This window comes from Onychostruthus taczanowskii, unplaced genomic scaffold (assembly GCF_017590055.1).
Source record: "Onychostruthus taczanowskii isolate IOZ18803 unplaced genomic scaffold, ASM1759005v1 scaffold34, whole genome shotgun sequence".
Taxonomy (NCBI): domain Eukaryota; kingdom Metazoa; phylum Chordata; class Aves; order Passeriformes; family Passeridae; genus Onychostruthus; species Onychostruthus taczanowskii.
Window position 1 is genome coordinate 2444471 of NW_024500794.1, and position 23968 is coordinate 2468438.

The window sequence follows — 23968 nt, forward strand, 5'->3', positions numbered from 1 at the left end:
AAAAGAGATTGTGTGCTCCAGACCTGTCTTCTATGTTATCCATCACAGCATCGTGTAGTACTGAAAGCTGTTTTCAGACCATCTTGTAAAGGACAAGGTAAAAGTAATATAAATGTGTACTGCTCTCCTGAACCTCAGTCCAGAGGAGGAGACAGCTCTGCTCAGCTGCAGAGGAGCCAGTAAATGAGGTTTGGGTCAGAAGAGCAGGCTGTAGATCTGTTCAGAAGCAGAAATGAGGATGAGAGCCTCACTATCACCCTGCTCTGTGGCACTCATTTCCAAGGCAGAGGGGAATACCAGTGAGGCTGCTTTGTTTGCTGGTACTTGAAACCAGCCATGTGCAGGTGCTTGATGTGGCCATGTCTCTTTTGAAGAAACTTCTGTAGCTGAGATACTGGCCAGTGACTCAGTGTTTTAAGCTTGTTATTTCTGTTCCTCCTAATTTAAGATTTAACTGGAGAGGATGGGCATTCATGAAGAATCAGATAGCCTTTTAAAGGTGTGTTTTACTCCGGGTAGAATTCCCTTGAGGTGACATCAAGGAGTAATAACTATGGTTGGTCACACATTGGGAGCAGGCAGCCCACTTTTAACCTGGACTGCCTTTGCTGATGTTGAAGCTCTCAGAGATGGAGCCTGTGGCACTGAGGTGTGTAGCTGTTTTGGAACCAAGCTTTTCTTGACTCTTAAGTATCCAGAGTAATGTGTAATTGAAATAACTCAGCTTTTCTATCTTCCTTCTCATTCTTCTCTATCCTGAAAACCAAGCTTCTCACCAACTACTTTAGAATCTGTACTTTTCTGAGGCCTGTCTCCTTGTAAGAATACAATGAAAATTAGATAATGAAATTGTATTTTAATAAGTTTTCCTGGTATATTAAGCCAGTTTGAAATTTTCACTTTAACATTTTCTTTTCCGGTTTTGTTTTAGAAAGTAAGAAGTACCATACTGAGTCAGGTATTTGGTGTTTGTATAGCTGTGACAGTCGTGTTGCTGTTTAGGGAGTATAAGTGAGCATGGCCATTCTGTGACTCACTATCCTCCCACTTTTCTAGAATCCAGTCATCAGAGGCTGCATCCTTGTCTGCTCCCTTTAGTGTCTGCTTACAATCCTGAGAGAATAGATTTCCAATGTTCTTTACCAGCTATGTTGATCTTACCTACTGCCATCAAGTATTTACTGCCATTCAAGTAAGCTTTGAATATGTTACACCCTACCACCCCCATCATCTTGCATTCATGTTGAAGAGCCCCAGCCTCTTCAGTCTTTTCTTCCAAGGCATCTCTCTGTCTTTAATCCTTTGATTGACCATTTCTATACCTTTTCAAATTTTGCTTTGCCCTGCCCATACACTATTCTTGTCTCCACATCTTGGTTCTTAAGACTGCAGTGCAATAAATTTTTACATAGCAGCACAATTACTTTCTGCCTTGTTCTGAGTTCCTCCATAACTGGTTACGTCCCATATCTAGATGACACTTGAGGGCATGTTGCACAGTGAGCCTGTAATTTCAGGACTGTCAGTCACGACTTCAGGATCACTTCTTTGAGTTGTAAACTCCAGCTATAAATTCAGTATGGAAGCCTAATATGTTTTTTTCCTCCCCTCCTATTTATTTTCATAGATCTGTTTGCATTCTGCATTGAAGCTCATCTACCACACTTTACTTACTCAGTTTAGTGGGAGCCTTCCAGAGTTCACAGTTACTGCCATTGCAGCTGGCTGACCTGAAAAAGCTTAGCTTTATCTGCAGACTTGGAGGATTTCACTGTGCACTTCTATCTAGGTCAGTGAAGATGTTGAATAGAATGATTGCTAGCAATGCTGCCAGGTCAGTTCCACTATTGACTCTTCTCTGTAGTGGAAAGTTGACTATTAAGTCTCACCATGGCTTCCTAGTCTTTAGCCAGCTTTTTGCCTATAATTGGATCTTTCCTCTACAGCCTTGACTTTTTGCCATAGACTGTTAAAGGAGCAGTGTGAACTTTTTGAAAGTCCAAGCATGTGTTTTCCTTGGATGTCTTTTACCTGTTTGCTTGGAGTGCTAGCTGGATTTCTCTTGGCCAAAGGCATATTCAGCTTGTTTCTGCAGGTTGTTTGCTCTGCTCTTAATATTTTTTGTCTTGCCATGGATGGAGATTGCATTTACCCATCTGTACCCCTAGAGACTCTCACTGGAGAATTTTTTTGGAGAGCCAGTTGTTGAAGAACTTGAAAAAACCTTACAAGTAATGAGAAGTTTCCTCTCCTGACTCAGTGTGCCCAGAAGCATAGGTTTGGATAATATGAAGTGAAAACTCAGTTATAATTAGAGCAGTGTTGCAGATTTTTAACTACACTGTGTTACAGGGCAGATTAGACCTAAACTGGGCAGATGGCTTCATGTAAATATGTATGTGACTTACAGTTCTAGTATATTAATTCTGGTAAAATTTAAAAAAAAAATGACACAATTGCTGAGCCGTTCCTAGCACTTGTATTACAGGTCTTTTCTGATAGTGACAAGAATTATCTGTGTTAAGACTAACAAACCCGTTACCTCTTGCTGCCTATTAATTTTTTTTTTTTTTTGGAACAGATTTATATTCATTTTCCTAGTGGGGAAGGCTGACTGACCCTGACCTGTTCAATCCCCCATGCTAGGTTTTTTTTTTCCACAGCTGTGCTGTGAAACCAACTAGTGAGATGATCCAGACTAGCAAATGTATTTATGTATTTTTTAAATTAAAAAACATAGGTTTTCTTTTCTTCATTGGTATTTATAGATAGTCACACAAACATTTTCATCAGCATGGTTTAGTGTGTGATGGATTATGATAGAGGGGAGAGCTGTCAGAGTGTGTGGGAGACTTTTTAATCTGATTTTTAGCTACCAGATAAAAGGAACATGCAACTACAATATCAACCAGTAAGTTTGTATGTAAAACCCATCAAGTTAGGAGTGCTAATCCTGTTCTTCATTAAAAAATTGCTTTGCAGTTGTGGCTGCTGTGATGATTGTGATAGTATTTTCCTGAAATTCACTGCTACCCTTTTCTGGTACAGTGTCATTGTTTAAGTGCAAATATGTAATATGCAGTAAATGTTGACTTGTGGCCATAGGGTATGGTAATAGAATCTTGAACTCCTGTAGCACTGCTTTGGTCTAGAAAGACTTGTGTTGGTGACAGTGAGTCGTTATTGAATCCTGATAGGAAATATGGAAGACAGCAAATTGCTTTTCTGCTTGAATTAACCTTTATGTTGCATTCAGATTGCTCTCGTTGATGCTGAAGCTGAAATAATAGAATGTGAAAGACCACACACGTGTAGATCTGCAATACATTGTACCAGTGTGTGATCACCTACTTGCAAGGGATGTTCTAGTGCCAAAGCTCAGCCATCATTTTGGAGGTGGGAATGATGGCAGTGAAACCCTGGAACGCAACCTGTCTGTTGGAAGCTTACAAGTGTCTGTATATTCACTAATTTTTGTCATAATGGAAAAATCCTGTTAAGTATTTTGTTTCTCATAATTGGACTGACTTAAGGTGATTTTTTGAAAGATGGATTGTCTGTGTTGTGTTGATCGTGGCCACAGATTCAACTGAATGTGTTTTGTAGACAATGTTGCACTGATCTGTCCTTTGTGGAGTCTGTGGGGACTTCTGTATCTGATGGGGTAAATGGTAGGAGGATAGGTTGTGAAATTTAAAGGAGTAACTTAGAACTATTAAAAACCAGTGTTTATCTAATCTGCTGTGTTGAAAACCGTTGCAGTGGTATCCTCAGGATGTTTTTCTAATTGTGCGGAAATCGTGAATGCTGTTGTTGTTTGTTCTGGTGATTTTCTGGATGTTTTTCTAATTGTGCGGAAATCGTGAATGCTGTTGTTGTTTGTTCTGGTGACTGGTATTTTTTTTTTTTACCTAATAATATTTCTTACATGAGCATGAAGACCCAAGATACTTCATGGTTTTGCTCACAGTTTTCAAAGCCTGTGTTTGGGCAATATGTTCCTCTCTTAGCTGTAGATCTTTTGGTTTAATATATCAAGGAAATAAAGAAATTCTTGGTTTTAAGCTGTAAGTTAATTTGATAGCGCTTTCTTGCATAAAGAGCATTGTGCTTCCAAGCCTTAAAGGCCACAGGTCTTGTAATTACTAAGGGCATTTTCTCCTCTGGATACAATTTCCAATTCTGTAATAGAATGTCCTGGCTTTCTGCACTTGAGGCCTCATTTTGTGTCTAGATTCTTTAGTGATGAAGAGGCCTTCTGAAGTACTTGGAATTGTGGAGAAAGCCAATTTTTATTCATCCTATACAAGTATGATACCTCATGTCCATTTATTTATGTTATCCCAGTTTTCTGAGGAATAATTCTGCTGCCCTGGCAAATGAGCTAAGAGTAAAGGCAGATGAAGATCTGTCATTGGGATAGATGGCAATCAGTTGTTAAAATAAAAACCCCATCTTTGAGTAATGTCAATATTGCCATGATCTTTGGTGTTGGAAATGGGGTGAATTTGGGTTTGAATATTTCCCACCCATGTACTTTTGGTGAACCCACACATTAACCACCTTTGATCAAGAGCAATACATATAAATATCGGAAGGTTTTTCTTTGTTGCTTCGTTTGTGATGCAGGTAGCAGGCACTACATCCAGTAGTTTGTATCTGCCATGCTAGCTGTCAGAATCTTTGGATGTGACAAACTAGAAGGAGCAGTATTTGAATTAAAAAGTAAATTGTATTTTCAGGTCATCTTACAGAGAAAAGAAGTATTTTGCAAACATTATCACTAATTACAAAATTGTGTACCAACTCAATTACATGCTTCAAGAAGGATACTGGGAAAAGAGCTGGCTCTTTAATTGCACTCTGAATTGTAGGGCTGTTTGATTTTTATCAGGGATCCAAAGTGAAGTATTAGATGTTTTCTTATATGCAAGTGTAAAGAAAAACAATCCTGGGTTTGTTTCTTGGCAGATAAAGGACAATTACTGATTTGATACAAAACCATGTTTTTTTCAGGAGACTGTTTCTACTAGAAGAAAAAAAGAGTGTATTTGTCATAACTTTATCTAAACTGAAACACGAGCAATTTTTTTCTACTTCTTGTTGGGTTTTGACATAGTTTTAAGATTATGAGTCTCATCTTGCCTTTGCCAAAATCCTTCTCTCATAAGTTAGATTTATGCATTCATTATCTCTCCTACAGTGCCAGGCTGTAATGTCTTAATGAAATTTCATTGTGGGTTTGTGGTTGAGTGGCTGCTACTGTGGAAAATAATTTCTATTCAAGACTTCCTGTCTCAGCCAAAATGCAAGCATTCAAGCATGTTCTATATGCTCCTTTTCAAGAATTATTTTCTTTTCAACTCTTACTGCTACTTCATCTTTATTTTATGTTGTTGTGACCATCTCCTATTCCCAAATTCATGCTAAGTATATTTGATCTTAGTTTATTCAGTCTATTTAAAGACACCAGTTTAGATTATATTGTTTCTGTCCAATTGCAAGCTGAAAGATGAATTTATGGGCAAGATGCTGACTAATCCCATGTAATAAAAAATGCCTGGATGCTGGGTAATATGCCTTAGCTGGCACATGCCTTAGCCATCCTGATCTTTGAACAGAATTGTCACTACTTACTACTGTAGATGTTGAGATAAAATTTCAGCTTTCTACTGGATAGTCTTGACACTGATATTCTTTAGAGATGTCTCTTCTCCTTATGCCTGTGTAGAAATGGTTGATTGGCTTACTGTGTGTATTATCTTCAGATGGTGGGCTGGGTTTGCAAACTCGAGAAGAAAAATCCAGAGATGCTGCCTCTGGCTTAGGAAGTTCCCAAGCCACCTATAGATGAGGTCTGGGAGAGTGCTGGGGTAGCTATCCCTGCAAGTTTGTCCTGTTTCATACTCTTCCTTAAATCCTATTTGCTGCTGTAAGACAAGGGTAAATGGAGTAGATGAAGCCATGCTTTCTCTGTTTTGTGCTTTCTTTATCTATAACAAAGGAATTGTGTTCTTCAAAGCGCTTTGTTGGTTACTGTCTTCTGAGGCAGGTAATGACACCTTTGTCTGCAAGAATATTAGATTGTTCCTCTGTATTTACTCTCCTCTGAGATGTATGTCTATTATTGTGTTGAAAGTAGCCTCCTTACCTGGACCAAGATAAAGCATTGCCATTATTCTCCAGCTGTAGCAGCAGCAGAGAAATATTAGGCTACATTGTTTCCTTCTCAAAATAGAACTCTTTGGCATGCACTCAGTCCTGGCTTCATAATACCTGGTTTATCTGGCCTGGGATTCCTAGGATGAGGGTGTATGCAAGAAGACAAGGAAAAGCTAGCAGTGTTGAGACCTGTTTTGTCTTCTGTCCAAGAAAGTCAAGCTTGTAATTAAGAAAACTTTTTGCATTGCTGGCAAAAAAAAAAAGCTTAGGTGTCTTCAAAACCTATGTAGTTTGGGACAGCAGCCCTTGAAAAAGTGCCCCTTCTGGATAGGTATATGACTTTTGCAGATACATATATGGATAGATAGATATGTAACATAAATGTTTGTTGCCTTAAAAATTGTTCTTCTGCTTTTAGGCATTTTACTTAGTATAACTTATTTTCTGCTTTGTGATATCTTCAAGAATGATGCTGCCTTTGTCAAGCACGAAAAGCGACAGAATTTAGGAAAGGTCTGATTTTGTTACTTATTTTTCCTCTTACTGGCATAATTCAGAGGAACTTTTCCTTAAAGGGGTGCTCTCTTCTCTCTGTTTCCAGATACCTGTCTCTATTTTAGGATTTCAAGCCTCAGCAGTCTTTCTTAACGAACAATTACAGGAACAGTTCAAAAATTTCAGCTGTATATGTATTTTTCCCTGAAAGCTTCTGTCTGCTCATATGCTGGCAGAAGGGAATTAAACCCCCAGATACCTAGGCTTGTTCTTAAAGAGAAGTGTTACTTTTGTTCATCTTTTTCTTTCCGGAGAAGACTTAGATTTTTATTTTACTAAAATCTGTATATTACAATAAAATATTTGGAGACATCTTCTGTAGTTTGAATTATATTATTGTCCTTTCACTGGGGAAAATTTTGTATTGAAGTAGGTGTATTGTTTCTGAGAGAGGAAAAGTAAACTTCTTAGTAGGTTTAAGAAACCATAGGAGAAAATGATACTTTCTGTTGTCTAAAACATGCATTTTAGGGCAATATAGTTACTCTCCAGAATAGAAGTCTGTGCTGATGTGATGTAACTTGGTTGATGAGCTTTTCTTTAGCCACAGTAGAAATATTTTTCAGCTGTTTGACAGTATGAGCTTGTGTTTGGCTTTAAGAAGGCAGGGGATGTAGTGCCCAGGTGATTCCACTTTGGTTCCCCAAGCCCTCGGCTTGGCTGATTCAGCCTGCCCTTGGCACAGGCTGTCATGGCAGGGAATAACTCGGGCTGCTTCCATCTCCTTGCTCTGCCAGCCCCGGTGCTCACATGGCTTTGGGTAGGCAGTTCTGTTCCTCCGGAAGCAGTTGAGATGCCGCTCACCTTCGGAGAGCAGTCATTCCATACCTGGTACCAGGAGGGGAGGGCCAGGATTGCCCCTCCTCCACAGCTCCGCCGTGCCATTGGGTGTGGGTTCGTGTGACACTTAGCGTGGCTTTCCCGGGAGTACAGGCAGAAAGGACCAGGCTAGTTGCCAGTTCTTCCTTTCCTCAGATCTAGCCTGTCCTCAAGATGAGTCAGTTCAGCTTGCTGATTTGAGGCTTGCTTTATTTTGGAGATGGATTAGTTTGTCAGATCAGTAGGCTAAACTGACTCATACTCAGGCTACAAGATTGCCAGATTTGCTATGGCAGGAACATAAAAGTGGGAAGTAAGACTGTCTTTTTTTGGCAGTGGCCCCCACTTTGATCAGATTACGTACAATGTGAAAATGAGCCGTAGTTTCTCTTGTTACCTTAAATAGCTTTAGAGATGTCCAACACTTAGTTCTCTTGCTCTTCTTGCTCTACTATTTTTATTACTTAAAAAAAAATCAATTCAAAAGCAGGACTTGCCAGTGGTGAATAGCTTATGCATCTGGCTTCTACAATGCTGTGCCTCATCTGTAATAACAGCTCCTTCACCAAGATAGCTACTCCTGCCACAGAGAATATCTGCATTGCACTGATGGCATGCCTACAGGTTGTTAATATTAATTGAGATAACGTTCTCCTTGAATTCAAAACCATCTTTAACCTAAATGGACTTGTTCCATTCCTGTGCTGTTCTGTGGCACAAGCTAAAGCAGTAATTCGAGATGGATGCAGAGGCTGTGGAGTCTCTTAAAGATGGTCTGTGCTCTGCAGCCTGATTTGAACAGTGTAGCACAACTTGATTTTCCTCTCTGGAGAAGCAGTTGCAATGCCTATTTCAGTCTTAGAATGGTGTTTAACCTCAGCTCACAGTCATCTTAGGGTTCAGATTGGCTACTACTAATTTTTGTCTTTTTTTATTCACTGTACTTCCTGTCCAAGGTGGATGTTGGTTCTGAGCAGCTGGCAGTTCTCTTACTCCTCCTCCAATCTCAAAACATAGTCACCAAATGCATTTTCATAACTTCTTCTGTCTTTCTCTTAGGGATTTGGTTGCTGTCTCAGATTCCAAACAATCTGTTTCTCACTATGATTTTGATCTGTCTTGTTCCCTGTCTTGGACTCTGGGTCCAAGATGCTGTTTCTTGGTCGTGGAGAGAATAGCAAGACAAGTACGTGCTGTATTTTTGTGATGTGTTCAGTGAAGCTGAAGAGTAAGAAAACATGTCAGGTCCTAATTGGATGACATAATTATGGAGTACTTGACAGAAAGGAGAAATTGCAAAGGAAAGGAGAGTCCTCTGATATTCCAGAGAGCAGAAAAATGTGTTAGAATCCAAGGCCCTCACAAAGGAACAGCTTCGTCCTTTGCCCTGCCAGGAAGACTTTGCAGGTTAAGTGGGTGTTGCTGTTCATTGCACCTGGGTTTCAAAGTCCACCTATGATACCCATTAATACAGAAATTGCTCTTCATGTTTTAGACAAAAATTTCAAGGTTTGAGGTGCACCTTTGTGATAAGGATTGCCTTCACAGCATGGCAGAAGGGGCCTGCCAAAGAGACTCCAGCAGATGTGGAACTGCTTGCTTTGTGCCCTGCTTCTTTTTCCACAGTCTGGCAAGGCTTGCAGAGGCCACAGAGAACTACCCGGAGGCTCCGCTGGCCTGGGCTGCCTGCACAAGTGGTGACAGCAAGTGTTTCACACCCCTGGAGAACTCACTTGTGGGTTCTCTCAATTCAGTGTTAATGTGCTTACAGTCATGCTCCAAATTCTCTCCTGGGTTCTCTGCTCTTACTTCTGATTCTCCGTACTTTTCGATGCTAGCATTTTGGGGGGGGTTGGCACATTTTGGATTTTTTTCACCTATGTTTTTGTTGTTCCTTACCTTAGCTTTATTTTCTTCTTTCTTTAGCCTATTTCTTTTCTGGCTCCCACCTCCCAGGGGGAGCAGGAGCTGTCTCTTATTCCTGGTGCTGTGCCTAGCGCAGTGGGGTCCTAGTCACACTTCATACTTAAGCACTGCTGTAATTAACACAACTGAAAGACATTTTATTTAAACGTCCAGTAGGAGAATAGAGACTCCCTCTAAGATATGCATTAAGATGTTCTTAATTTGTGCAAGTGTGTGGTAGAGAGGCTCTTGGCAACTTGCAGCTACTGCAGGTGGCTTTCTGTGGGTTTTGTTTAATGGTACATTCTTAAGCATTTGAAGCCTCTTGGTGGATGCAATTGAGAATGAAAAGGAAAAAACAGTGGTGATGTCTGTTCTCAGGGGTCAGATATGTGCTTGTCTCTGTAACATGTACATTTAACTGGGTTAAAAAACTCAAACAAATGCTGTTAGGGAGGGCTGCAGCAAGTAGACAGCCTGCCTAGTTAAGCAGTTTACAAAAAACTACTTTACTGAGAGGTTTGAAGGTCATACCAGGTATTTTGATGGGAAGATTGTGGACTACCTGGGAATTCCCCAGATGAGCTGTTTATTATTTGTATTCTTTGAGGGGTGGGTGTTCTGGAGTCTCTGACAGTGGTCTTAAAGTAGGTGTGTCAGCAGGTGACTAACAATGGATTCCCTCCTCAGCCCTGCTAGAAGACACCGACAGACTCGTTCAGGGTCAGCTGTTGAATGGCACTAACAAGTGGGTAAACACGATACGTTTGTAACTCGGGGTTCTGCGTGTCAGGGCTCAATTACAGGGGTTTATAAGTTACTCCGTGTCAGCTGAACTGCCATAGCTGTCTTTGGCAAATATTTGCTAAATCATGTTCCCTGATGATGTAAGAGGAAAGAATAACTAAAGGAAACTTCAAATGTGAAATCCTAGTACTGTATGGGCTGAATTTCTCAGCTAGCAATTAACTAACTCAGAGCTAAACAGCAAAAGAGAATACTACTGAGGCCACAGTCTTATGCTAAAATGATGTCATACTGTTCCTGTTCATTCCCTATCTCTGTCCTTGTCTCTTGTGCCGCATTTAACCTGTAAGCTTTTTGGCGCTGGAATGACCTGATCTAAGATCATAAAAACAAAATCTATTATGGTTGCTTTGATACTTGCTTCCTAATCTGTGGAATCACCTTATCTAAATTTAAATTTGATTTATATAGCTAAATAGCTTTTGTGGGGTGGGTTCTTCTGCATGTGGGTGGAGAGAGAGGAGAACAGAAAGAGTGCCTACTAAAAATAACTTGTTAACAAGCATGAGACTGCTTATGAAACCCCACTGGCAGCCAGTGTTTAGATTACCTTAATTGTATGTTTCTGTGTTTTTTTCCAAAGCAGAAATATAAGTGTAAGCATTCTTGTGGATATTTTGTTTTGTCACAATAAAAAAAATTCTTTTTATGGTACTCCCTAAGGTAATTGTGCAGAATTTTTTTCCCACCTGAGTGTTAACTGCTGCTCTCTTTAGAAATGTATGGTTCTGGACTCTGTTTGCCATAACTGGAGGAGCTCTTGAAGCAAGCTCTGTGTTAATGAGATGGGTAACACAGACCTTAAATGTGCCTCAGAAAGGTGTGGGCACCACCTTACACACTGGTAGGAGGGACAGCTTATAGCAAAATGAAGTTTTTTTTTCAGGCACTGCAAGTAAACATCCCTTCTGGATTCAGCTGTTTGGTTTATAAATCAGTGGGGTGTTAACTTGCTGGGATTTCATGGTGGCCGATGTAAGCAGCTGATTGTTGGAATCCCATCTGCCACAGTTGGATCCAGGGAGGTCATCTGATGGCCAGTGTGATAGGCATCTGGGCTCGATCAACAGGGCTCTTCCCATCCTTTTTCCTCTTGTGTTTTTTTGTTTTGTTTTTTAAACTGTTCAGAGTTAAATTTATGCTGGAGTAGAGAAGCACAACTGCGTGGCCAATACCGTGCTGTGCTCACTTTGACTTCCATGGTTAAGATATAAAAAACTGTAGAAAGTCAATGCCTTAGAACTTCATGTGACCTTTCAGTGGACATTTTAACAAGCTTATCATGTGAATGTTTTGGAACCTGCTCACTGCCCTGCTTATTCTTGAAATATTTGTTTGCAATCTTTAGCATTAAGCTTTCAAAGGGAGTGAATTGAATCCCCCCTCCAAAAGTATATGATTACCTCTAAAGAAAGACTTAAAGCCCCAATGACATTTTGAATGTCTGAACTGGGGTGCAGTAAATCCAGATGCTGTTCTGTGTACTAAACTTTAGTTTTCCTTTTTATTTTTCAACAGATAAATAATCGGGGGTAAATGTCCCTGCATCTTAATGTAATTTTATGTGTTTAGTACGTCAAATATAGGCATATGAGTCATGCCATTACTTGTCACAGTCTGCTGGAAATACATTTAGTTTCTTTTTTCTGTTTTTAGTGACACAATGACCTCAAAAATAGGTCAGTTGCACTATACAGTTTCATTTTTATAATAATCTTATATCACCTTTCTAAACTGTTTACTTTTTGCTTTGTAGTGATATGATAGTTTATTTCACTAGACAGAAGTCAGTCACTGGTATTCTGTTTACTTTTTGATCAGGTTTTTAGTTCTTTCCTGCATAAACTTAACATGTAGTACTTTGAATTTGCCATTTTAGAAACTGTTGAGCAAAATGTAGAGCTACCATTTTTTGAAGTTACAGATTTGGCCTTCTGTCAGTAAATTTTTTTTTTTAAAAAACCCCAATTATTTTTTCAAATGATTGACATGTAAAAAGCATTGTTACTTGGTACAAGTGAAAGGAGCATTTTGCTTTTACTTCCTTTCTGTGTGTCCAGCTAGAGGTGATGGCAACTTTAGTTTCAGGATGTTGTAGAAGCCTTTTCCCTTGGTCATCTTTGCCTTGGCAGTTGTTGCTGAAAGTTGTCCTGATTATTTGTCTTGGGATTGAGCTGAAGTGAATTGACACAAAATTAACTGTGCCTATCATTTGATCATTAGCAATAAAGCCAAAGAATGACCTGTCACTCTTAACATTTTCATTATTTATCACTTTATTGTGTTTTTGTTTAAATTGAATGCAGATTATGGATTTTGACTGTTGTGGAAAGCGGCATATTTAATATTGAGTTCTGACACGATTGCATTAGCACTGAGTTGAAAGAAATTATTTCTGTGGGTATTGAGCTTTTGTGACCTTCTTAAGACCCTAAGAGACATCATGTTCATCCTGTGCATGCTTTCTTATTTCAAGCCTAGCAGTTGCAGTTCAGCAGTATTTTTTATTTAAAAAAAGATTCCAGTCTAAAATAAAAACCTGTGTTGCAAAAATAACCCTATCTTTCAGAGTTTTTAATAAGGAAATTATTTTTTCTAAATTTTGTCCACCTACAGTTCTGTCCCAAACTCTTGCAATTTCTGTTTCTAGTCATTATTTGCAATTTGTCCTCCACCTGCAGATCAGAGCTCTCTCTGAAGTGTCTGTTCCTTCTTCCTTTTAGAGATAATCCTCCAGCTTTCTTTTGACTTAAATTGTTTGTGCTCTTAAGTCTCACTCAAAGTATTTTTGCTGACCTTATGATGTCTGAGCCTTCTTTCTGAATCTCTAGTGTTTTGAATCATCGTTGCTGAATTTCAGCTATCAGCATTGAACACACTATTCCAGTAGCTGTTCAATAAGTGTGAAATAGCAAAGAGATTTTTTTTTTTTGTCTGCCTGATGTACTTCTGCTTATACATCTAAGGACTACTTTAGGTTTCAGTAACAATGTGTGCTTCTGTCTGTGCTGGGGTGTCCTGCAAGTCAGAGTTGATGACTCCACTCTTTGGATGACTTCATTTGACTTGGCTGCGTGGCCTATGATCTTGGGTTCTGGATCTCTCTGCCTGATTTGTTCCTGGGTTACTAAGGAAGGTCGGCTGCTTTTTCACTGATCCCTACCCTGTGCATAACTCTAAATCTTGTGTCTTAGTACTTCATGGCTTTTCTTTCAGGTTGTTGATAAAAGCAGTAAGTGTGAGGGCAAAAATTAATGCTGGTGACACCTCCTATTATGTTGCAGTTATGGGATAGTGTATTATCATTCGATTAATAATAATTTTTCTTTCTGTATATATGTTTCTTCATTAATTTGTGATGTGATGGCAAGTTAGAAACTCTACAGAAGTCACAGTGCTTGTGCATCGCTGTTTTTCATCTTTTATTTTATTCTAAATGAACCTGTAGTCTCTAACAATAAGGAATCCAACAATCGGGCATCTATCAAGTACCTTACTGCTTCTTTATTCATTATCAAAGTAACTGGTATGGTACTTAAGCCAAAATTGTTGTCAAAATAACAGGATTGTATGAATCATCCCATCCATCTTAGAAGTTCTCTGAAGTGTTCTGATTCCTTTCAAAAATGACTTCTTAGTTTGCTCTTCCAAAATTGTTGGGTACAAATCATGAGATTCTTCTGGTCTTAAGTAATGTCTAATGGCCACTCTTTTATTGCAGTATTCAGTTACAGTCAGGAAGTCAAGTGACATTTTCTGTGCTAAAACAAGTGTGTGGGTATATATATATATGTATATATTCAGTGAATGCATCTGCCTTATCTGGGTGATGATTGGCACACTTACAGGTTTTTGTTCAATGCTTGACTAAACTATTTTTGGAATTCCAAGGACTCCTTTTGTTCGGAGTAAATTGAAAAACCAAACGACGCTGTGTTTTGTAAGACTCCTTTCTTTGATTCCCTGAGTTTTTCTGATTTGGTCCATGAATGTTCGCTTCAAGAAAGCTGGAAAGGGCCTTTTTCCGAGGACATATAGTGATAGGGCAAGGGGGAATGGATTCAGACTGAAATCTTGTGATTATACACAGAAATTCTTTACTGTGAATGTGGTGAGACACTGGAACAGGTTGCTTGGAGAAGCTGTGGATGCCCTGTCCCTGGAAGTGTTCAAGGCCAGCCTGGATGGGACTTAGAATACCCTGGTCAAGTGGAGATTCTCTGCTGATGCTTGCAAGGGGTGGAACTGGATGAGCTTTAAGGTCCCTTCAAACCCAGATCATGCTATGATTCCATATGGTTCTAGGTTTATCTTGTCTCCCACTAGGAAATATTCATGCAGTCCACTGATGAGGAAAGGAAGCTGTTTAGTAAAACAGTTCATAAATACCATTTTAGTATTATGAGTACTGACTCATAATAATTAGCTTTTCATGAAACTAACTTTTTAAAAAATGTAGTAGGAAAAATTAATTAGAAAAAGAAAATTAGTAGTGATTTCTGTTGCTGACACTGTTTCCTCAAGCATACACTGGCCATGTTAAAGACTTTCAGAGAAGCTGCTGACCTCCTACTTCCTTCACACGCCATGAACAATTATTTAAGAAGTCAGGTGTTTTATTCCATAGCCTTATCTGATGATGAGTGCCAGACTCTAGTAGATAGCTCAAGAAAAGTTTTCTCTTAAAACATTTTTTTCACAAAGTAGTCAGATCTTTTGACTGTCCAGTTATCCGTGACTGAGAAGAGCCACTGCAGTTCTGATAAACTTCCATCCCCCATCTCATTGCTCATTTCTTTCTAGGTAGTTGTGTCAGCTACTGGTTGTAACCTAATCCCATTGGCAGGGGCTGGATCCAGCCGTGTCAGATTTCTGTGGAAGTGACTCCTTGACTGTGTTGAGCATTGAGCAAATTAAGATGAAGCAGTGTGGCTTAGCCTTATGAAGGGGAGAAGTAGTCAATGACTTAATACTGAGCCATATCTTAGCGGGGAGGTGACACTGAGATTTGAAACACATCAGTGAAGATATTTAAGTGAACGCAGTTACGTGACCTCAGACATTGTGCAGAGTGTGTTGTAGGTCTGTAAAGTTTTCTTTTAGGACTTAAAAACAAGCTAAGTAATGCCTAATGGAAAAACCTGTGAGCATGCTGGTGAGGAGGAATGCAGCAGCTGGAGCAGGGAAGCAAGAGGAAACAGGTGAAGTCAAGAGAGAGGAAAAGGTGGAGTTTGTAGACAGTGCAAAGGATCAAGGTTGCATTTGAAGTAGAAGTAAAGCTGCTGTAATCATTGTATTAATACATTGTTTCTTCACTTCAACTGTAAAACACATTGAAAAGGAGGAAGAGGGCACGCATACAGAGTCGAGAGTTAAAAAAGCACTCTTAGATCTCTGCATTAAAGTGTGGTTTTACTGCTCAGTCAGACACTAAACAGTGAAAGGGATGTAGGGCAGACATAATTTTGGACTTTCTCCAGGCCTGTTCAGTGGAAGGTGTGTGTGGGTGATCAATAGCAATGGATGCCTTTCATGGTCCCTGAGGACTGAAGTGAATTTTATTGAATGACACCTCATTTGGCACAGGCCAAAAGTATACATGCCACTTACAGGTGGTCACCTTTGAGCTTAGTAGTAGGAATCTGCAGCTGGTGGAGTATATATGTGACAAAATGCTTGCCCAGTAGCAAGATCCACAGTCTCAAGTGGGTAAAAACAAAAACATATGCCACCAAGTTTGGTTTTGAGATGCAAAAATAGGGTTGTTGTTTGCACTGATGGTCTATGGTCTTCTAAGTGGAGTATACTCATTTCTTCCCACAAGCCGATGAGTATTCTCTGCTTTCAACAGTGCTTTCACTGATTTTACCTAATGGTTGTGATTTGTCCCATGTGGTCATGTGCTAAAGGTAGAAAGTGAACTAGATCAATCAGAGCACTTGGAAATTGAAATGTCTGGATTTTTTTTTTTTCAGTTTCACATCAGAATTGTGGAAAAAGCTCTTCATCAAAAAAACCCAAACCCAAATACAATATCATGGATGTTAAACATCAGTACTGTGTGAAGAAATGCTTTAAGGGTTTCCATGAAACATATCAAATGCAAGTGTATTATAATGTGATAACTATTTATTTTTACTTTTGCTTTTACCCTGGATGTTATAAAGGTGATTGGCATAGATGATGGTTTTACAGTCACATGAATTTGCTATTTGGTTACAGTAAAGCAAGGTCATATTGCTGTTGGTCCTAGAAAACAGCAGCCTCTGGACATGTGCTAGTGATGCTTTTCACATGAGATGTGCTGTAAGAGCTGTTCATTATTTTGCTATTTAGTCCTTTCTTCCTTCTTTAGTTTTTCTATTTAATGTCCTAGTTCTGTTGTAGACCTTACAGTCAAAAGTGTTGAAAGGGTGTTCAGTGTTTGGCAGTGCCTGCCTGTTCACTGGGGTCACTGAGTCTGGCAGTCCTAAACAAATAAGGGGTGAAGGGAATGAGATGAGAACTGTCCAGGCTTCTCTTTAAGACTTGCTGTGATATAATGCTGCTTGGTGTTTGCTGTTAGGATTCTCTTTGGAGGTACTGAAGATTGCTGGGTAGGGCTGTTTCCTCTCTGCTCTTTTCCATCATGCTGAGGCTAAACCCAGCATTTCTGAAAGCTGTTTAGTGAACTCCTTTATGTGCTGTTTGGCTGGCAAGTCAGCGCTTGCTGTCCAGACAATTAAAACTGGGATAACCATTCTGAACTGTGCATAATCTTGTGAGCAGCACCTACATCTCTGTAGTGCAAGGAGTGGCAAAAGAGGCTTGGGCCTCTGGATGCTGCTGCCATACAAACACATTATTTGTATACTTTGAGCAGCAGTGAGATATTTTATTCTTGGAGATCAAAGCAGTCAAGGGTGCAAGGTGAATTTTACCCTATAGTCCCTCAGGTTCAACAATACTGAAATAGAATGACTGAAACGCTAACAGGCTTAACTTCTAAAAGATTAAAGTCCTTATGGTGTGTTTTGTGGATGGTTTGCAAAAACTGTTGTTTCCTGAAAGCAGGAAGCTGGGAGAAAGCTCTATGAGGCTTAATGCTCTGAAACTTCTGGTAAAGAAACAAAGTAAGTCTTGGTGTAGCGTCTAAAGTGTCAGGGCATACACTTCTGAGTGCTGATGATTTCAGCAAGTTTGGGTAGGAGCTGTTTTCCTGTGGCCTTAAAGGAAGGTGTCTAAAGCTGGCTGGTTTTTCATTTGAGCTCCGGAAAAGTTGGCTGGGTGGCTGCAGCTTGTGTGCTGCACATTGGGATGAAACACTTGACGTGGCCTGAAATTCAGGGTTTGCTTTTGTGGACGAGGAGGCTCCTGAGAGAGTTGCAGTTCTGAAGAAAGTCCTTAGAGCAGATCTCTTGATGTCAAGTACTTCAAATCTCAACCAGTGTTGCCAGGGACAATTATTTTTATCTCTTAGAGTTCATTAGTCTTGATTTTTGGAAAAATGGAGAACAAAATTCATTAACAACAATTTCAATACTCTGGTCTAGTGAACCCTGCCAAAAAGAAAAAAAAAAAAGATGCCCCTCAAAATGGAGCAGGTAGAGCACTGCCTTTTATTTGATGAGGATTGCTGTAGTAGAGCAGATGTAACTTGTGTGTGTATTTGGCAAGTTAGAATGATAATCATAGAACAGTTGGGCAAATAAAATGCATTGCTGCTATAAGAGTTACACTTTCAGCTTATATTTGGCAAGTTACAGTTGGGCAAATAAAATGCATTGCTGCTATAAGAGTTACACTTTCAGCTTGTTTACAAAAAAAAAATTCTTTGTATTTGCGGCTTCCTTCCTTTTATTTCTTACAGTTATCAAAGAGGAGAATGATTTTTCCACGCAGCTAGTATGCTTCTATTTATGCTTTTCTCTCTCCCCATAAAAAGACATTCATCTGTTTAGTGTTCCTTTCTGCCCTTTGCCCCATTTTCCCTCCAAATCTGTAAATCTGCATCTCAACTTCTCATGACTATTGTGGGGAAGGGCTATACCAACTCTGTACTGCTTGGCAAATAATTGTCATCTTTAGCACTAATTGTACTTTATTTATATTAGATTTGTTAATTTCTTTCATGGAGTAGTTGTAATCATAAAAGGAAACAATTTGTAAGAACCTAAAAGGCAATCCTGGAGATGAATAGTAGTTAATGTGGATTTTCCAGGAGGAAATTGTGTCAAGCCACCTGCTTGACAGTAGTGGTAGAAGTAGTAGTAGATGTGGGTATCTTGACTCTGAAGCTTTCAAACTGATTTTCTCATGAGAAGTCTAAGAAAACAATGGACTACAGGAAATCCCATGAAAGACATACAAAATGATTTGATTATTTTGTTGGAGCATAACAGGAGGTCCAAGAAAAAAATAGGATGAGATGTTTCATGCCTTCTGCAGGGCTTTTAGGCAATCTCACTGGCTTCACCAGTTTTCACCAATTTCTTAGGTAAATTTCATGTAGCATTGTGAAATGAATCTCTGGATAGTGACTGTGCTTGAAGGATGTGACAAGCTGGCAGGAGAGTTCAGTAACCTTGGATGCAGTTCAGTCAGGACAAATGCAGAATATTAGGCTTTGATAAGAGCAATCAGGTGTGTAAGTGGAGAGTGGATGAGGATTGGACAGGCAGCAGCTCCACAGAGGAGAGTTTGGTACACAAGCTGATCATGAGGTTGCAGCATTGCACAAGCTGCAAACATTGTGCTGGGCTGTACAAACAAGTGTGTTGTAAGTCGGACACAAGAAGTCACCAGCATGCTGGGTAGAGCTGAGATAAGCTTCCTTTGCACAGCCCGGTTTTAGGTGCTGTACCTGAGTAGTTTTTAGCAGTGAGGAGTGAGGTTCCCCAAAGAGAAATAACTTCTCCATCATAATAACTTTCTTTGCAACATCACTCATATTTGAAGCAGACAGTGGGGGGAAAGACAGTGAGCTGTGCCATGTTTTTTCCATGTCCTTTTGGAGCAGAACAAGGAGCATTTTGCCTAAACTACACTAAAGCTATTGATCAAGCTATCCGTTGGAAAGATTTTTCTAAATGCTTGAGAAGTGAAGAGAATTCCTGGAGAATTTGTGGAGAGAAGGTTTGTTAATAAGCGGGTGTGATGAGCATTTCTTGAGAACAGTTTCTGAAGAACTGTGATGACTGCTGTGGAGCAGCAGGTTCTGGTTTTTGTTGCAGCCCTGTTTGGTTCTGTAACCCAGACCTGAAGGGCTCTTTATTGCAACTGAATGGCAAGAAATGCCCAGATTGTGCTTGCCTGAAGCTTTGCTATTATGAACAAAATCAGACTTTGAACAGAGCAAAGCACTGTTGGTAGTAACAGTGGGGCTAAGAGTAGGTGACAGTGGCTCGGGTCTTTTGATGGGAAAGTGGCTGGAACCCCACAGCTGCTGCATCTGTGCCAAAGCACATTCGCCTGTGCAGCTTCCACTGTGCTCTTGCATCCTCAGCACTGTCCCTGGCGGTGTTCTGGTTCATGTTGAGATACCATCTAAGTGCCTGCTGTTGGCATCCTTCTCCCCTTCTTCCCCTGCCCCAGCAGGTGCCTCCCTTCTTTGCAAGGAAGTCCAGACATGGAAGAAGGGAGGAACAAGACTGTGCCATCTGATGCAGCCTAGGTTTCACTTCAGCTGCACACAGCCGGTTTGACAAAGGTTATGCTTCCTAGTGCTGCAAGCTGAAGCTTTACATGTGGGTGGATTTGAAACAGTGCTCCTGGTTTTTGTTGCCAGATAAATGCCTGTAAAGATCAGAGTGCTGATCTGAGCTCATACTGGCAGTTTGGTTTCTTCAGTTGTAGGAAAAATATGGGAAAATGCTTCGTTTTGATAATGCAAACAACAGTGTGTTTAATATCACATACTTGATAATCAGATGTAGGGATAAGTACTTGGATTCTTTGTGCATTAGATTTTATTGCTCAGTTATTTGCTTCTGGAGAGCAAATTTTTGTTAGCAATAAGCTAAATGAAAAATTGTCACCACTTATATATATTGGTAAAAAACATGCTCAGTGTCTTCTTTGCCTTTTGTCAGAGGTTTTCTATTTTTCTTTATAATATTGAAGTACATATGCTGATCTAAATCTTTGTCTTATCCTCCTCCGTTTTAGTCTTGTTGGTCATCTTATTTCCGCATGTATTTTGACTATTTGTGTATCTCTTGCTTTGCAGGAGACAAAGATGGCAGCAAGGTGACTACAGTAGTGGCAACTCCTGGACAAGGTCCAGACCGACCACAAGAAGTCAGCTACACAGACACCAAGGTGATTGGAAATGGATCTTTTGGTGTTGTGTATCAAGCCAAACTCTGTGATTCAGGAGAGCTTGTGGCCATTAAGAAAGTCCTGCAGGATAAAAGATTTAAGGTGAGCCTATGCATAAGTTCGTAGTATTTTCATGAATGTTATCTCCTTTTCCGTGTCTTTGATGGCAGTGTTTTGATTTTCTTAACTTATTTTCATTGGAGGACATCAATACTCCTAAAAATTCTTGGGACTAAAAGTTAAACAGATGGATTATGATAATGCAGTAGTTTAACTTGAAAATCAGTGAGTCACTATGATTATTTGTATTAATGCAAGTCAGGAAGCTAAAAATCCTGATTTGATATGTTGTTTCCAGGTTGCCAGCCAGATTTCTCAGACAGTGAGCTGTGGAAACAAAGCAAAAGCTTGTCTTAAGGTTACTTTTTTCTAGCATAAACTCTTCTCCAATAATTAGCAATTAAACTGCTGGAAGAAACAGTAGCCTTTAGGCTTTGTTTTTAGTTGCTGCCCCTATGAAATTGAAGGCTATATTTGACTAAATCAGAAATTGTAAAGGCCAAGTGAGAAGATAACAAATATTGAGCCCAGGGCAGTTTGGGCTGAAGATCACTTTTTTTTTTTGTTACCTGATTTATAAACGTGTTCTACCTTGGTGGTTTTAATAGACTAGTGATCCTTTATTCTAAACCAGTAGCCTTCCAAAGAGACATCTTTTTATCTAGTGATTTTTAAACCAAATAAAAGAACCATAAGCCTCCTCAACACTTGTGTTAGTCCTCAGCTTGGTACTTAATGTACTTGACCTCTTTCCCTTATAGTCAGATGGCCTGCAGATCAGCTCTTGCAAGCAATACATGATAGCAGAGGTACTGGTTTTAACATATCTTGTTTTCACAGCAAGACCTCATACACAGCTAGTTTCACTGGTAATATTTGTAATTTTTTTAAAAACTGTTTTGAAGTGTTTCGAAGGAACTAGTGCATGACTTCTCATTGAGTCTTTAAATCTTGTGCTGTCATAATCACAGATGTCAGCATATCACAGATGACAAAGGGAAAGGATAGAATGAAAAAAGAGATGAAAAATGGGAAGGATACGTTTCAGTTAGTGTAATGCTGAATTGTTTACTTCTAATTGAGGAAGGCATATAAAGTTCTTACATAGTTCTTACATCTGAGTTATTTCTGGACTGTATTATGGGTTGAAGGTAATTAGTACTTGAGAAGCATGCAATATGATGTAAGAGTGCCTTATTTTAGAAGAATAAAGAGGAGGTAAAACAGAAAAGGAAAAACAAATTCTAAACCTAGTACTTAAAAGGAGCTTTTTGGTCTTTCCCGTTGCATAGGTTTAAGGGGGAAGGTCGAGATATTTCCTATGCTTGGTAGATGTCAGCTAGTGCTTTTGACAAGAATCTTTGATTTCTGTAGTCTCATAACTCTGAGGTTTTGCAGTGTGTCAAAATGAAAACTTGGCCAAGCATTTTAGTTCCTGATATTAATAGTTTGTGATATCTTACTTTTTTTCATCTCTCTTGGGCATATAGAATAAAATGTTGGTCTTTGATTGCTTCTTGTTTTGGTAGCTGGTTTAGTGATGTTTTGTTATCTAACTATATATCTTTTTATTTTTGAGTGTTTCTTTAAGTGATAGAAAAAATTGTCTCATGAATATTAGCTCTTTGTTAAAGCAAAACAGCTAAACTGAAAAGCAAAGTAGGGTGTTTCCAGTTTGGACTCTGAATTAATTGTCTACATTTGATAAAAAAAGCTGAAAACATCCAATACCTGGAGGCTTTAATATTGTTAAACTAGGTGTAATTAATGCTTAAGTCCATGTATAGATTTGCAGAGAGATAGCATTAATTTAAAAATACTTTTTTAAACTTCATAATTTGTATGGGTCACATCTGCAGTAATACCCAAGCTATACATTTTTTCATATTCTTATCCCAAACTTTTATCCCAGCTACACAGCATCATCTACCTTTGGTCTAAGCTCCCTAGTTTTTCCCATCATTTGTCAGTTCAGTCCTCTCATTTTTTCACATTCTGATCTAGAAGTGTATGTTATGTTGGCAGGAGATGTAAATTCTTGCAGGCTGGATGGCCGCCTCTGCCTGGACAGATTTGGAAGCTAGACAGAAGTATATTATATTAAGAATAGCATACAGTTTCTTCAGGGTATGCTACTCTTTGGGAATGCCTGATCTAGGTAATAAATGCTGGACCACATAACTTACCAGTTAAAGATGGAACTTGGAAAGTCTGTTGGCTGAATGTTTTGAGTGCAGTGTAGCAGCAGACCATCTCTTGTGTCCAGAGGGCTGAGCTGTGAGTGCAGCTCAGCTGGGCTGTTGCCATCCCTGCTTGGCTGCCCGAGTCCAGATCCAAGGCCAGGTCAGTGGAGTTCCCTAAGAAATCTGCCACTCCCCTCATTAATGCATACTCCCACTTCAGCAGTGATTAGGGGGAAAAAGCCCACCTTACTGCAGGCAGCTCAAGGTACTGGCAGCTTGTTTGATTCATTATCACTTTCATAATGAATCAAACAAGGGAGGGAAAAGAGGAGGGGGAACTTTAGAAATACCAGTCTGCACTGATCCCAGTGGTGGACAAGCAACAAGAGGAAAGTGATATATGGAAGTTCCTTCCTGAAATTTGAATCATGAATGAAATTTTCAGCTGAATGCTTCTGGCTGGTACCTGCTTATCCCTGTGCTTGTCTGTTGTGATGTATTTATCTTGGTACATGCAGTATAATTCCTTAGTCATGATTTCTTCAAAAAATGCTTTGAGAAGAGCCAGCAGATAGTCTTAAAACTGAAAGGGCATGATTCAGAAACTTCAGAAAGTCCCAAGAGAGTGTAACCTCTAGGCTCTTGCTGCATTTTGTGAATGTAGAGGGCCATCATTGTACAGGTCTGGAATATGCACCTCGGTTGCCAGTTTTAGATCTCCGTCAGGAAGCTGAGATGCTTTTGTCCAGGTCTGAAGCTAGTTTGAAAGCTGGAATTACCGGAGGGGTGCTGCCTATTTTTATTTTTTCCTTTTCCATTGCTATGACAAGTCAGCCTCCCAGCACTGGTCCAGACCAGAAAGAAGTTGAGTGTTAAATCAGTGCCAAAGAGTTGAATCTTACAGTTTCTGCATGGTAAAGATAGTTTGCATTTCTCCTTCTTCTTTCAGCTCCCTCGTTGCAGTTCAGTAGTTCTTCAGTTTGACATTGCAGTTCCTGCATGACAGTGTTTTAAACAGGGTCTCTGAATTGTTCTGGATTTTAAACTGTGTGTGTCTAGAGTTCAGTGTAATGTACAGCAATAGTATAGGTAGGAATAAGGGGTAAGTTCTTGAAGGGAATAAATAAAATACCACCTAGAGATTTATGCTTAATTTCAGTTTGTAGTCCTGCCTTCAG

At 39.5% G+C, this 23968-nt stretch overlaps 1 protein-coding gene across 1 annotated transcript in view; it reads left to right on the plus strand.

Annotated features, from left to right (window-relative positions):
- Positions 1 to 23968, plus strand: part of GSK3B (glycogen synthase kinase 3 beta) — a 149294-nt gene that overhangs the window by 34064 nt on the left and 91262 nt on the right. The window contains exon 2 of the mRNA XM_041411048.1: positions 20456 to 20649. Coding sequence (XP_041266982.1) covers positions 20456 to 20649 — 194 coding nt within the window. The remainder of the gene's footprint in view (positions 1 to 20455; positions 20650 to 23968) is intronic.